At 34.3% G+C, this 17001-nt stretch overlaps 1 protein-coding gene across 7 annotated transcripts; it reads right to left on the bottom strand.

Moving 5' to 3' along the window:
- Positions 1–3663: 3663 nt before the first annotated feature.
- On the bottom strand, positions 3664–15243 carry LOC132267033 (chaperone protein ClpB1-like). 7 transcript variants are annotated; one of them, XM_059768104.1, is made up of 13 exons: positions 14680–15243; positions 12438–13696; positions 12111–12346; positions 11706–11993; positions 11227–11572; positions 10767–11114; positions 10400–10600; positions 10185–10321; positions 5813–6214; positions 5326–5687; positions 4933–5215; positions 4393–4578; positions 3664–4309 (listed from the first exon to the last, which is right to left on the bottom strand). In XM_059768104.1, the coding sequence occupies exons 9-13, from the start codon at positions 6197–6199 to the stop codon at positions 4055–4057; spliced, it is 1473 nt and encodes a 490-aa protein (XP_059624087.1). In that variant the 5' UTR covers positions 6200–6214; positions 10185–10321; positions 10400–10600; positions 10767–11114; positions 11227–11572; positions 11706–11993; positions 12111–12346; positions 12438–13696; positions 14680–15243; the 3' UTR covers positions 3664–4054. The 7 variants fall into 7 exon arrangements, with proteins under 7 accessions (XP_059624087.1, XP_059624083.1, XP_059624050.1 ...); XM_059768100.1 differs by having other exon boundaries at positions 10185–10315; XM_059768067.1 differs by lacking the exon at positions 10185–10321 and having other exon boundaries at positions 12438–12585; positions 13550–13696.
- Positions 15244–17001: the final 1758 nt, after the last annotated feature.

Genomic DNA, 17001 nt, shown 5'->3' with positions numbered 1-17001 from the left:
GTTTCACCCACATAACAAGATTTCCAATGATGCCCAATAACCCCATAAGCAAAGCACAATGATGGAAGCTTCTCATAGCGAACTTGCACCTATAGATTAGTACCCGACGGCCCTAACAACCGAACGTTCCGTCGGAGAGGTTTAGTAATATCCAGCTCAACCTTGAGGCGGAGAACCCTACTATCAACCAGAAAATTTTCTTTACTTTCCATCATACCCTAATCCCGAAGCTCCACCTTCAAACAACGGCTAAACGTATCAGTAATGCGGCGTCCCACCTTTTCAGAAAGGAAATTAGCTTGGACATCCGAAGCTGTATCCAAAATGGCGAAGACTGAAACGAAGACGCAGAAAGAAGTAACCCATCCTCCTACTCTTTAAGCACAAGCAGATGCCCATCAAATAACCATGGACAACCCTGAAGGATCCTTTGACGGATTGAACTGTTTGGAATGACAAGTTGAAACAAATTCCCCGCAACTTTATAGACAATACGACAGAACAGAGTTATAAGAAGTGACTTCTCCGGCAAAAGAAATCCAGAAATGTATTTTTCGTAATAATGTAGACATGTGTCACTTGCTACTCAGTGTGCAGAGTGAGAGTGTTTTATTATAAAAAGAGAGACTTTGAATGAAAATACGAGTTTTGAATAAAAAATAACCTTGTTCAAAATACATTTGAATAAACACTTCGTTTCTCTTTAATTTTATTTCTTACTCGATCGAAAAATACAAGACATTGCTGTTATTTGAGATACCTTTTCAATTGAATTTTTTATCTTAATTGTGTTTACTTATGTTTTAATTTAATTGATTTAGAATGAAATCAGGCGTACTTGGTTTTGATAATTTTTTTCATTATCTTTCAGTAAGTTGTATTAAAATTCATTATTATAAAAAAGTTTGTAAAATTCTAAAATGTGGCAAACTTGTGTTACATTATGGAAGTCGAAATGGTTAATTTCAACTGGTCTGTATCTGTATCTTTACTTCTACTTTAAGGGCTACAAAGGACCATACAACAAGAATAACAATAGATTATGATTTAAGTCACATTATTCTTCTAAACAGGTGTCGTCTGTGCTCTCGTTGTCGTTCTCTCCCATTTGACTTAAATTTTTGCTACTTTCACGCTCTTGCTTCCGCACCCGTTTCATGTGACTTAGATTATGATTTCCTGAAATTAAAACAAAATCTTGTTTTAAATTTTGAAAGAAAATATAAAATGTAGGGTTTAATAATTCTGTTTTTTTTATTGTTTTCTGAATTTAAAATTATTGCAGAGTAAAATATTTTTCTCAATACTGCACATTTCTCAGGTTTACGTTAAATGGTAAATATATTGAATATTCACTCTTTCATTTCAGAAATCACAACAAAACCATTTCTTCTGCGAATGTAAGACAATTTGAATGATTTTGATAAAATGACATTATGCAAATGTAAGACAATTTGTATAATATTATAATATACAAAATGAAGATACAAATACCCATATATATATATATATATATATATATATATATATATATATATATATTGTGTATATTATGCTGATATACAGTTCAAATACGCAAATTTTTTTTTCTTTTTCATTTTTTAATGATGAGTAAGACAGTAATGAGCAACTTGTGCTCATATTCATCAACCGAACAATTTGACGAGAGACATTCCGAATTTTCACAATCCGGATAAGTCAATGCGACCCGAAAATTGATTCGATAACGGATCCGGAATGTGGAAGCGGAAACAAGAACAAATGCGGAAGCAAAAGGTGAAAATAGACCAAATATACCCCAAGGGCAAAATGGTCATTTTAAGTGCAAACAAAGTCTCAAAAGATGTACGTTATCCCTAAGACACAAACATGGCTTCCCATGAAGTCAGGGAACTTAAAAGAAAATAAAAATGCGGAAACGAAGTTTTAAAAACGGAAAGTTTAGCCCTAGGGGTAAAATCGTAAATTTTAAAAAGTTATGGGAGCTACCGAGCACACCACAGAATTATTCACATTGCAACAGAAGAAGAAGTAATATTATCAAATACAGAATGAGATTTTATTCGGTAATTTCTATAAAAGTATTAAACGGAAAACAAACATCTTAATGCTTATTTTAAAAGTACAATCATGAGATAAAACGAATTTTAGAGGACCTGCAAAACCCTAATACCACATAGTCAGAGACAAGGAGAGAAATACCCTCATTCCTAATTTCATTAGTATGGTTGCAGGAGCAACCAAAGCCACAAAATCTAAGTTGAAGTGAGAGTTAGGGTGCTAAGTTGAGAATGAAAACGCACAAAGCGAGAGAGAGCCGCAGACCACGAATTGTGTGACTTAGATTATGACTTATAAAAATGTGTATGGGTGCATGGGTCGCCGTGATTAAATAGTTTTAGGGGGTGAAAATGAAAGTTAAGATTAAAAATTCACATAGTTATGTGCCCTGCCCGTTTATATTGTTAAATTATAATTTTTTTTATTTTTTTATATTTAATAATATTAGGTATATATTAAAGAAATTCTAATTTATTCTTTTCCAATCACCAAATATTCTTTTGTATTATTCTTATTTGAAAATTTTAATGTATTATTTTGATATTCCAACAATAATTTTAGTCTTAAGTTTTAATTTTAGAAGTTGAATCTTATTTTTATCCCCATAAGGCAAAAAAAAAAAAAATTATGATCATATTTGAAAATTTGTTTTATTAATTACTTTTACAATTACGAAAATATTTTACAAAACCTGCCCCGTCTTGCCTTTGTTTAATAAACGATTTTAGGGCGGAGCGGGAATGGGTAGCTATTTTAAATGGAAATGGGGTTGGGGATGGCCCGCCGCATTGCCATTCCTAATTAGTAATTACAAGAACCAAGATGAGCGAGTTCAGACTACGGATGGGTCCATGTATCATAATCAATTAGATCCTTTGTGATAAGGAATCTAAGAAACAATGAAGAATATTGGAAAAAAGAAAAAAGAAAAAAGAAAAAGAAAAAGAAATCTAAACAATAAAATATCTATTTATTTTTTAAAAAATAAAATAAGACAGTATCACAATGAACAAGTATTCATATACGAATAAAGATGTGTTTTTATTTCCACTTAGGGTTGCAATTCTGTATGACCAACTTGAATATAATCCAATTCTAATGGAATTATATGCTTTTAGGTTGGACTTGAATTAGACAATAAAATAAAATAAAATAAAATAAACAACAACAACAACTAGATCTTGATTCAATTGAGTTTGGGGGGATGGTTTGTCAAACCACCCAATTTTCTCATCCACCTAACTCTGCAGTCTTTAGCACCTCCTCTCCAGCGAGATTAGAAAAATAAAAAAGCACATTCGGATCAGTCATCTCATTTTTATCCCTACTGGATGCTCCACAACTACCTTCATGCACTTTGGTCATAATCTTGAGCGACTCTTCTTTACTTATGCATTTCATTTTGTAATATGTGCTTGTTTTAAATACTTTAATTGTTACTAAATTCTCAGGAATTGTTTTTCTTGTGATAGAATTTTTATGCAAATAGTTCTCTAATGCTTGACATTTTTAAAAAAAAAACCCTCTATATGATACACAAAAATGTTGCAAATAGCATTTTGAAACCATCATCTAATAGTCATTAACATGTCACATAATGACTTGTGGAAATACTCCCGCTACAACTAAATCCAAACACAACGAAAATCCAAACAAAACGGTGACATGATACGTTCATAACCTTGGCACATATAACCATCAACATCTCACAAGTCACAACTCTCATTCTCTGCCTCTATATGTCACAATTCACAACTGCCTAACTACTGTGTAATTTCTCCAACTGCCGCTATTGTCCACAAGTAATTACTATTATAGCTAGATTGTTTATCACTTATCTCACATATGGTAATTGTTAAATTGACAAAGGTTAGTTGGGTTTTATAAGATCATGACTGTTTATCAAACTTTAATGACACCAATTTCCTGAAAAGAAATCCACTACACACACACTCGACGAACTAAAATAAAACCACCATAGAGAAGCATTTTCTCAGTACCACAAACTTCTAAGTTTATCCTCTTTCGGTGGTTGCATGCAGACTTGATCATCACCGAAAGAGGATAAAAGCCCGCATCTGTTCACCAAAACAAACACTACTGCATTTACCAATGCGCTCCTTTGAATTTGTTGATGGGATAAAAGCTCGCGTCTGTTAACCGAGACAACATTGCGGCATTTACCAAGGAGCTCCTTTGAGAGATGGGACACTGCAAACCGTGCGGTCCATGGCCACTTCTTAGAAAACTATAATGGCAAGGGTAGAAAATTTCAGAATCCTTCAAATAATATAAGATGTCCAAAAAATGGTTATTGACATGAATACTTACTGAACGAGTAGTGTATTGGAACAGACACGAAAATGCTTCAAAAAATGCACAGTGTTCTCCCTCCAGATGACGCCCAACCCTCATTGATAACCTCGAAAATTCTTCGAGTTGTTTCTTAACAAAGGGATTAAATATGAGAATCTCATCTACCCGATTCAGCAACTCAGTTCTGAAACGCATTCCGTCCTGTGAAATAACCACAACCAATCCAACACTGACCGAAGGGTTAACTTAAAATAATTTAAAAGGCAAAATCAGATTCAATCTCCTTGATCAAATAAAATTAAATTAAAAAGGAGAAAAGATAATAGCTTCTTTCTTTTTCGGTGCAAGGGTAAGGATTACAAACAGAAAAGGAACTGTACAGAAGCTCTCAAATAAAGAAACAAGGCCTAGGCTAGTGGGCTGAAATCAGCCAAACAAACAGAAGCCCAAAACAAAAGAACTAAAGGAGCTAAACCAACTTATGCAACAGAGCATTAAGGAAATGCAAAGACAAAATAGCAGAAACGATTTAAATTGCAATTTCCAATTAGTCACCTGTTTGATGCTGCCTCTCGGAACACTACCACCATAAGCATGTCCAGCAAGGCGTGATAAAATTTGTCTGTTTCCCAAATCTGACATAGTGGCTACAACAGTGCCCCTGAAATCAATCTTTCTTCCTTGACTGTCTTCCACAGTACTGTGGTCAAGCATTGAAAGTATGGTGCTGAATACAGACATATTAGCCTTTTCAATCTGATCAATAATGATAATGCAGCCTTGTTTCACCATAACAGCTTCTTGAAGCCCCAAACCATGTTGCTCATGGCTGTCATGCCTGAATATCACAAAGCAATGGGCCATCATACATTGAAGATGGCAATTCCAACAAATACATGATTAAAAACTTATTGAGAAGCATATATTAGCATCTTGCATCACAAATACCAGAGTGCTCCATCCATAAGCTGCAACAATGAGTCAGATTCTTGGTGTTCTTCCGCATTGATTTGAATCACAGATGTCCCCCCATTGGCTGCACAAAGCTCAGCAAGACCTTTTAGAAGATCTGCCTTACCAGCACTTGTAAGACCTAATATTAGAAATGACTTGGCAGGATAATGGAGCGTATCATGAGGTCCATGAATGGTCCTCAATAAAGCCTCTGCCACAACATCAACTGCTTGATAGACCCCTTCAAGATTACTGTACAGTACTTTTTGAAGACCATCCACCTCATTCCTAGCCCTCTCAGACGCCAACTCCCGCTGCCTAACCTCTGCCTCCTGATTTAAGAAGTTCACTGATGTCTATAAAAGAAAATGAGAAAGACAAATGATATTAAAAATTAATCAAATCCAAAATTTAAAAATCTTTTTTACTTGAGAAACTATAATAGAACATGAGGATGGATGAAGATGAGCAAATGAAATACCGGTCTATAGTTTTTGCACGTAAAGTTGACATCTGTATTTGCTACAATATCATCCACTGTATCAACCAAATCTTGAACCACCTCCACGACATGAACCAAATCTTCATCAGAATCCCTAGATATCAATTCAAAATACTTTCTTTCTAAAGTGTACATCTTGCAGGTGCGTTCTTTCTCTTTCTTGTATATCATTCTCAGCTCATTCAAAGATTCTTTGAAGTGCATGAAAATGAAAAAATTCACTGGACTTTTCTCCATTCTGTAAGATAGTTTATCTGTTCCAACTAGGGAATCAATGTAAATGGTGGTAATACCATCACTTGTCTTGTTCTCTGAAAGCATATTAAACACCACAGGGACCACATTCTCCTTTAGCCACATCTTCATACCCTCTCTACGTGCCTGTGTATATATATACACACATAAATATCTATAAGCAAGTGAAACTGCTAAATGATAGTTTTATAAAAGAAACCCTTAATAGTCAGAACGGTCATACGATTGACTTTGCAGTTTGCATGGCATTACAGGGTAGGGCGATTTTTAGTATTCAAAATTGTGTAGGCCAAGAAAAATGAATGATAATAAGGGTAAACTGCAAAAAGACCACTGAACTTTCAGACTTTTAAAATTGCCCCCTGTAGAATAAAGAACACCCCAAACTTGCAAAAGTTGCCCCCAGAGGTTTTTGTAAAGTTCAAGATGGTTTCTTGCAAAAACATTAGCACAGGGGTAATATGTAAAGAAGTGAAAATTCAAGAGACCGGGGGGGGGGGGGGGGGGGGGGGGGTGGAGGTTTTACAATCTACCCAAAGATTAATTGGTTAAGTGCATTAAACCCAACCCCCCACCCCCCGGGGAGGTTTTACAGTCTACCCAAAGATTAATGGGTTAAGTGCATTAAACCCAACCCCCCACCCCCCTCCTCAACTATTTGCAAGAAACCCCCTTGAACAAAAAAATACCCTCTGAACTATAAGAATTTTGCAATCTAGGAAGCATGGATACGCCAAAATGGGCGAAGAATCCGTGTCCGACATGTGTTGGACACGCCCCGACACGTGTCGGATACTAAAAATCGTGTCTGGAATTTTTAATTTTTGGACACGGCACGAACACTCTGCGGACACGCGTCCTACACGCCAGGGGGGTGTGTTCGACACGCGTGTCTGGAAATTTTTTTTTGATTTTCGGACACAGCACGGACATGCGTCCGACACTCCGGGGGGGTGTGTCCGACACGCGTGTCTGGAATTTTTTTTTTTTTTTTAATGATAATATGTTCTGTTTTTTGTTTTGTACTACCCTTTTGGTATTGTAAATGGTAAAAGTCCTAGGTCAAATGATGGATGGGAATAGATGATAGTACACTGACTTATTTTTGTATCTTTTTTGGGGACTAGCCTTTAGGTTTTTGTGAATGTTAAGTGCTAACAGTAAAGTCCTGAATGTTAAACAGTCATGAATGTTAATAGTCCTTTATATCTATGCTTTTGTATTTGGAGTAAAGTTACAATGATAATTAAATGATACTAGTTATTATTCTAATGTCTTGTTTTTTATTTGGTTTTATAACTCTGCAACATTGTTCTTTTATAGTTTATTAGTTATGAGTTATGATTTGTGTTTTTTTTTTTTCATTGTGAGGTTGATGAAAAATAGCAATACTCAGTAATTTTTAAAGTACTATATCATATATATATATATATATACACACACACACACACACACTATTCGCCGTGTCCCTGCCGTGTTTGTGTCCTAATTTTTTTGGATTTGCCGTGTCGCCGTGTCCGTGTCATATCCGTGTCCGTGCTTCTTAGGTTGCAATTAACCCCACATAGTCAAACAACCGTTAACTAAAAAATGAAACTACCATTTTGCCCATTAATTAAACTACATAGTTTCATGTGATATCCAACTTTAGTAGTTGATGTGGCCTTGTAATCTATACAACCAATGAAAATTTGGCAAGTCATCCTATCCTAATCAATAATTTTAATTACGCGGACAAAAGAAGAAATTCCCCTCCAATAAAAGGATGACAACTCAATTATTATTTTAAAAATATTAAAATAACATTGTTCATATATATATATACAAATTTTCTTCTTCCCCAAACAACCACCTCCACCGCCCGTGGAGGCCATCACCACCTCTTCCTCTCTACAATCCATCTCTCTTTTTTCGATCCACCTCCAATTTCGACAAGAAACTGAAGAGGAGAAAAAATTGTAAAATTACAAGCAACAGCAGTGATATAGGGTTTATTCATTTATCAGGAATATCAACTGACAACAGAGACCAGAGAATATAGAAAGAGAAAATCTTTAGCATCCTTCACGCCTTAACACCACCAATCAAAAAGTTTTCATCAAGACAAACAACACCCCTGTCTCTGTTTTCTAACCCTTCAATCCCAATTTTCCTTCAAAATCAAAGAGTCATAAGCATGATCCCAAAAAAAAGAAAGTCTCTTTTGTTTCTTGATCAACCCAAAACATTATTCTGTCATCTCTCCGATGCAAGCTCTCCAACGATGGATCGCAATTGTCGGCAACCCAATCACAAGACCCCAAATTCTAGCCGCAAGACCCAATAACAAGCTACAAATTCAGTCGCAAAAGTCCCGAAAATCTGTTGTTGCAGATCAACAAACCAACCCAATCAGAACTGCTCCAGAAATTTATGCTATTCTTTCAATCAATTCCCCTCCAAACACCAACCTCTGCAACAAAAGCAAGTGTCTGTTGAATGATTTTTCATCTCTTCATCGTTATTGTCATCGCCGGAGTTGGAGGTCAAAAAGAAAAATTAAAAAGAGAGGGAGAAGGATTGGAGAGATTGGGTGGTGGCAGCTGTGGATGGTGGAGGTGGTTGTGAGGGACGGGCAGTGGAGGTGGTAGCCATGGACGAAGTGGTTGGAGAGAGAGGGCGGCAGATACAAGGAGGTAAATGGAAGAGAGGAACTTATACATACATTTATTTCTATATAATATTCAATTAACGCTCATAAGGTTATTTTTGTCTTTTAAAACTTTTGCCTAGTCACGTGTATCACGTGCCTTTCTTGGGTGTTACATTTTGGACGGCCAACTAACATTTTGCAACAAATAGAATAGTTTAATAGGTCAAGTATATTTCCGATAGTTCAGGGGATTTTTTTGAGAGAAAGAAGAAAGTTCAGGAAGGTTTAGTGCACTTAACCCAAGATTAATTGAAAAGATAAGCTGAAACAAATTAGATTTCTTAAAACTAATTCCTTTTTTCAACAAACCTGATAAAATACAGAAATATTTAAAAAGTACAAGAAAAATGTATGGAAGATCATTGAATCATAACCCATTTGTTGAGTATGCTAGGCAAGACAAACTAGGAATAACCCTATCTTTTTACCGTATTTGCATAAAGTGGTTGCCCTCAGACTCAACCAAGGGATAGCATTAAAATTATTCATAAATCATCAAAGACTGAAAAAAATCACAACTGATTAAAATTTGGGTTGTTTCACCATGGCTAAGTTTATTTACAATGAAATAGTTGACTATACCCTTAGGCACAAAGTGGATGTGTGAGGTTCAACTCAGGAAAAAAGAAGATGATTATACCCTCAACTGCAACAAGTTAGTCGATTCTCCTACAAGATTAATAATTTATAAAAGAGAGGAAGGATAAAGGGGAGATGAAAATGGCAAAATAGAGGTAGCCATTAGAACACTTAGTAGCTAGAAGATCTAAGTTTATCTACTTATTCTTACTTTCCAGTCCTAGTGGTCACTTTCCTAGATTGTCATCTTGCTAGTAGTTCAGCAGTATATAAATACTCATCACCTTATTGGACTGCCCAAAATGATAGTGCACCTTTTAAACCTTTGTTTTTTTTTTTTTTTTTCAATAACTAATAGTGAACCTTCTAAACTTCTAAATAGGGTTATAATGAAATTTCAAATTGAATATTAAGAGGAAAAAAAACATGGATTCACTTACATAGCTATAAATTTTCTAAATACAGCCTACTGATGTCGGCTTGTTTAGAATGATTAAATCAAGACATTCTTTTGTGATTATGGAGGTAATAACAATTTCAAGAATGCAAGCAAAGACAATGGCCTAAACATGCAAGTCACATGATGACCTAGGAGCTGTAAAATCTATCCTATTACTATGACGTGGAAGAGCACCCTGTAACAAGTTGAACATCAGCGATGCAATGAATAACCTTAAGCTACACGTTGCCAAAAGGTAAAAGGTCATCCTAAGGGGCTCACACAGTAAAAACCTTCAGGAAGAACCCAAAAATAATAAGGTAAATTTAAAACCATATGCCAAGTGAAAATTCACCCAATGTAGCAATTACTTTATAGCCACTCACACGATTGATCCAAGAGACGCCCCAACTCTGACGATTAGTGAGCCAAAGCCGACTAATTTAAAGAGCCAATGCAGGTAATCTGCAAGATTCGCTAGCTAGACAGAGGATGATGTGGCTCACTTTCATGCACTCTATATCTTACAATTAATCATTAAAATCATCATTCATAAGTAGCATAAAAATATAAAAACAAAAGAAACCAAAAAACCACTCACTGTACGGCAAAAGGACCTCCTGGTAATACTTCACAATGCAGCTTCAGATGGGTACACAATAAGCCTTCTTGGTCTCATGGCTTCAGTTAATTCCCTCAACTGCAACCTAGCAATAACATGACAATGCAGCTCGGAAAGTCCATTAAAAACTACAACATCATCCAATTCTTCAAGCAACTCACTTTTAAACCACTTATCTGCCTGTGAAACATGTAGTGTAGAGACAATCAAAACAAAAAAATAAAAAATAAAATACACTAGATAAAAAAGAGAGAGGAGAGAGATAGCAAGAGAGAAGTGATCCAGACTGCTAGATATGCCCACAGAAACACAAATAATATATCTCTTTATTCCAACAATACCTTACCTCTAAATAGGCATGGAGGAACCCGCACATATGGTCGCTTGGAAGGTCATAATAATGTTTCAACCTACTCTTCATGGGGCGATATTGATCCTTCTCTAAACAATGGCAACACCATAAGGGTACATTATTCATTACAACATCTGAAGTCATGATAACCAACACATTGGTAAAGTCAACTTTGCCACCCTTAGTGTCTGTCAGTCTACCATGCCTCAATATGTCAAGCAGAATTTCAATGGCATAATTATTGGCCTTCTCAACATTTTCAAATAAAAGACACCAAAGGGCCTGCTCTTAACAGCCTTTATGAGTTCTCCCCTGATACCATGTTCTTCATGGTTGTAGTCTCTGAGAAAAAATTCAGAATTGGAGCAATATATTTAGCAAGGAAAAAGAAAGTAAGCACCATAATATTAATATGCATATATAAATATATATAACAGACTTGAATTTTAGTTACCTGGTGCGAACATCGAGGAAGGATGAATCACACTGAGAACAGTGTGAATCGCTGTAATCTGACATCTCAAACCTTACCAGCAGGTCTTTGCTGTCGAACAGCTCTTCAGTGAGAGCTTCAATAAACTCTGGCCTGCCATAAGGAGCACCACCGAAGAAGAGAAATGATCCAATAGGGCGATGCCCGCTTCATGAGGCTGACAGCTCAACAAGGCATTGGTGACTGCATCAATAACATGATCTTGTCCGCCAAACCTCTTCCGCAATCTCTGTCCAATACCCTGCAGTGGCGGCTCTGAAGAATTAAGGAGCCATGAAGCAGGGAAGCTGATCATGAGGCTCGCCACCTACATACAAACCTCAGAAAAATCATCAGTTTCACTGCTTAAATATGTCAGAAAATGTAGAAGCCAAGGAAAATAAAGCCTTTGATAGCTTATGATGGCCTAATAATAAGAAAGGATAGATAAATATAGTCACCTCTGCAACAGTATATGGTTTAACAGTTGCATTTTCCTTGACGCGTTTGCAAGTTGAATTAACAAGGGAAGATAAATCGTCACTTAGGTCTGGAACCACCGAAGAATATTGAAACCTCTTCTAAGCAACTTCCACCTCCTGCAAATATGATATCAGCCCTGATCGCAACTGTTCCATGATGAAATTTTCTCGAGCTCTTTCTGCTGATCCCTGCTGCATCAGTAGAGGCTTCCACTTTTCCACAAATCCATCCCAGAAATCCCTAAAACCAATATATTCTTCTTCTACCTGGAGCAATGCCAACCAGAAACACCCAAACCACATAAATTAATGATTCACCTATAAGCAGCACAAGTCGTAAAGAATAAGAGAAAAAATTCAAAAGAAAAAGCATCAAGCACTTACACGAGGAATCCAACTTTGACTGCCCAAATCCTTTTCTCTTTGGGTTTCATTTAACTCAAGAAGAGTGCGATAAAGAAAGTATTCAGCTTCATCCAACCGATTCTCTTCCATATTTACATCAAGATCATGTCTCATTCTAGCACAGGCGCCATGCAGCAGCTCGACTGCCTTGTTTTGCAGAAGCACCATCACCTTTTGGCTGCAGCCATTTGCTTCTGCTTTGTTGGACAACAAAGCTAAACACGAAGGACTTTATAAGGAAAAAAAAGGTTAACAACGACAACAATAATGCTAGGAAGAACAAGTCATAATTGGGAGCCAACTAACCATCAGAGTATCTCACAACAATATCACAAGCAAGCATCAGAGCATCCATGTGAATATGAACACCATATTTCATCTCTAACTTTTGCTTCTCCTTGAGTGGGATTACAACTTCTAACACCATTGTTTTTGTATCTTTTGTTGTCAATTTCTAGAAAATTGTGATGTCACGAACAGATGATTAGGATCAGATATTAAAAGTTCAAAAGACAAGCCGTGAGTCTCATTTTATCACCAAAGAGCAACATTTAATGATCCTATTTGGGTAGCTGAAGAACCCTCCACATATCAATATTAATGCCAAATAGTTTTACTTCTATCAAAAGACAATTTATATCAAATCCTAATCTACAAAATGAAGAAATAAATCCAATTCCATTATAATATATGTCTATATACAAATGCACACACATAACACCTGCAATACACGCAAATAGAAACTTCTGAAATCTGGATAGATAACCTCATTAAGGAAAACAAAGATATATCAATTTCACAATACAACAAATAATAAGATTCTCATCATTATTTTTCTAAGTTACTGAAGAATCACACATATCCGCAGTCAATCCATCTCTCGGGTGTTTTCCTATCGCTGTAAATATTTCACAGTAATTTATTTTGCAACTGTAAGACAATTTGTATCATATTATAATCTACAAATGAACAAACAAATATAAAACAATGTGGGTGTATGTTGACAGAAATATGCAACTTATGCTCATGTTCATAAATCGAGCACTCTGAAAGAAGAATTAAGAGATAGAAAACAGAAGCACTCACCTTGCAACAGAAGAAGTAATATAACATTAATACAATTATATATATATATACACACACACATGCGTATAAAGAGAGAGGAACAGAATGAAAATCCTAACTTAGCTACCTTCTGAATTTTCTCAATCGAATAGGAAATTCAAAAAGAAGCCCAAAACAAACATGTTGATACTTATTTTCAAAAAATAATCATAGAAGATAAGTACTGATTGGTCTAATCAACAAAAAGGAGAGAACAAATTTCACAAGACCCTGCAAAACCCTATAAACCCTAATACATCATTGCCAGAAACGTGCAGAAAAAGTAATACCTGCTGATTGCTCCTGCGACTTACCTGGTTGGTACAAGAAATATGCCACTGAGGCTGATTCGGTTTACAACGATCCAAAACAGGGGTCAAATGCTCCTCCATAGGGGATCAGGCATGCATTCGGACGTATGGGACACATTGGGCCTAGCACATGAGTTCAATTGTTCGGCCCTGCGTTAGTGATATGAAATCATAAAATTAAAAAAATAAAATAAAATTAAATATTTAATTTTATTTTGAAGGTGCCAATTGGTGACCTCATATTTAATTTTACCCTTTTAAATTGTGAAGTCTTTCCTTCTTTCCTTGCAGTTTACATACATATATATACATCCATATATAGCTAACCTTCATTATTTTTCTTTTTCTTTCTTTCAATGTCTTATATATATATATATATATATATATATATATTCATCTTCATCGATTCTTTATTAGGTTTTTGTCCTTTTAAGTTTTAATCGAAATAATATTTTGGGATCGAGTTTTAGTTGAATAAAATTGAAGAATTTGAATTTTAGTTAATTTGTAAACACTGAGAAAGAGATAAGGATGGTTTAATATTTAACCATAAGTAAACAAAGAAAAAGGAAAGAAAATAATCTATTCATATATATATATCTAAATTGTTCATGGAATATGGAATATAGGTGATAGTGAGGAGAGTAAAAAATAGTAAGAAAGAATGAAGTTTTCCATAACTATTTAACCATATGTAAACAAAGAAAAAGGAAAGAAAATAATCTATTCATATATATATATCTAAATTGTTCATGGAATATGGAATATAGGCGATAGTGAGGAGAGTAAAAAATAGTAAGAAAGAATGAAGTTTACCATAACTATTTAACCATATGTAAACAAAGAAAAAGGAAAGAAAATAATCTATTCATATATATATATATTGTTCATGCAATATGGAATATGGAATATAGGTGATAGTGAGGAGAGGGAAAAAATAGTAAGAAAGAATAAAGGTTACATATAATTTAAAAGGTTAATTATATATACGTATATATATACCTACAACCAGGAAGTAAAGAAAGAAAGACGTAATTAGAGTAATTTGGTCATAAAAAGTTAAGTGGTAAAGTTTCACAAAAATAAAAGAATTACAGTTGTAGAAAGAAAATTAAAACAAAACCCATACATACAAGTTAGCAGTTGTAGAGAGAGAGGGGGGCAAGCTTGAGAGTTGAGAGACAGCGGCTGAAGCTTGCGAACGGCGAACCCGAACTGGAGGAAACTGAAAGATATGGGTTTTGATTTTTGGAACAACCTGAAATGATATGCCGATATGGGTTTTGATATAGGTAATAGGTTTTGAAATTTTGATTCTTTCAGACAGATAGATAAACTGAAATATATGGGTTTTGAACTTCTGATTCTTGTAGATTTTGTAGTTTCCAGTTGCAGAGAGAGAGAGAGAGTGCAAGTTCAGAGTTTTTTTTTTCGGAAGTTATAGAGGAGAGAGATAAAGAAAAGTGTGGGGGCAATCCCCTCGCTTTGGCTGCAAATCAGAGCAGCAAAGCGGTCATGGAGAGTCCCATATTGTTAATTTGCCTATCGCACTAACGTGCGCCACGATTAACCTCTCTCGTCGAATACCACGCCACCCCACCCCTTCCCTCACGGGGAAGCGCTCGACCTTAGGCGCTTAGGGCAAGTTCAGAGTTGAGAACGAGAGAATAGAGACGGAGGCGATTGGGGAGGCTGAAATGATTTGCCCTAAAAATAGTTTTTTTTTAGGTCTGGTGGCCCATCCAATAAATTTTGCCCCTTTGTCGCCTTGGGTCAGGGCCGGTCCTAGGCTAGGCTTGGGTCTTTAGTTTTTGTATGACGACAACCCGTTTAGGATTTTTGATTTAAGATTTTGAATAGTAGAGTTATTATAAGTTAATTATGTTTAGTGACACATTGTGTAAAACATTTTTTATACTTAAAGTATTTTTAAATTTATTTGATAATAATATTGTTTAATAATATTGTTTGATAATAATCTTGTTTTATTATATTACCTTTACACTAAATATATACTAATTCCTTAATATTAAATATTATAAAATTTTTATAATATCATTGAGTTCAATAATTTATAAAGATCAACTTGTATTAGGTTTTTTTTTTTTTTTATTTTAAATATCACATATTTTGTTTATGATGTATAATTTGTATTGAGTACTAAAATATAAATTAGTTAAACATACTTTAATGGTGATCAATTTGAATTTGATTTGAGATCTTCTAGTAATAAAATAAGTAAATTTGTTCATACTATTTAATAATGAAATTTAATAATATAATATTTAGCAATATAGATAACATTTCATAAAATAAAACTAAACACTTTAACCATAATTAATAATCTTATTCTTGTTATTCAAGATAATAGTATAAATATATTATAGTTATTTTAAAAACAAATTACAAATCATAATTTATTAAAAATTAAACATCTAACAATTATATAATTCAAAGTCCCAAAATAAACAGAGATTGAAAGACTGGAGAGTTAGAGTCCATATTGTTTGCTATTTGTTTGTAGAAGGGATACAATTGTATTTATAAAAAATATAAAGGGATTAGATTGTCTAAAAGAAAATTAATTACCTAAAAACATGAACCTCTACCTTAACGCAATTTTCTACAATTTTTTTTTTTTTTTTTTTTTTTTTTTTTCACCAAACACATTGTATCTCAGTATTTTAGAATAGAAGTGTTTTTCAGTAATAGATAATCAATCCCAAACATTTACCGAGTTGCCTTGAGCTTGATTGGGTGGGCTAATACTATTGATAAATAAAAAATTTAGGCTAGGCTAAAATTAGTATAGTAAAAAAAAAAAAAAAACCCATTCCTACATCCACCCTTGCATGTAGATGGTGTGAGGGGAGAAAAGAAAAAATAAAAGAAAATAATTTAGGTGTTTTTATATATATACACACACACCATCCAGAAAGTGAAGTAATAATTAAAATGACATCCTTGTCTTATAAATTTATATTTTAATGAGTAATGGTACTCTGACCTCTACTCTTTATGGCCAAAAGGAGTCCCAATTGTATCTTTTTTCAGCGCAATAACTACTGTCATTTTGTGTATCGAGAAAAGTCTTTTGAGTTTGTAAAATTTATACTTAATGCCGCTGACCAAAAAAGAATGCTGAAGTATGAATTTATTTTTTCTTTTGATGTCAAATTTGCAGGTGCCCCATCTAATTGAATTTAATTCCTCTAAAAATTAATAAAATATAATGATAATTTTGAAAAAAAATTATAAACATTAAAATTTTCTAAAAGTTAAATATATTCTTTTTTTTTCTTTTTCTTTTTTTGTTACAAAATAAAGGGTATTTGAATCATAAACAAATGAGATATGTTTATATTAAAAAAATGACTTGATACTAGTTATAATTTAAGTGTAAACTTTTATAATATTTTTTCTTTAGAGAACCTATGAATGTTTTAGTTTTTAGA

This window comes from Cornus florida, unplaced genomic scaffold, assembly GCF_030987335.1.
Source record: "Cornus florida cultivar Cherokee Brave unplaced genomic scaffold, ASM3098733v1 CherokeeBrave_3.0.0_Hap2_Chr01, whole genome shotgun sequence".
NCBI lineage: Eukaryota > Viridiplantae > Streptophyta > Magnoliopsida > Cornales > Cornaceae > Cornus > Cornus florida.
The sequence above is the reverse complement of the archived record's forward strand: the minus strand, read 5'-3'. Positions and strand labels throughout refer to the sequence as shown.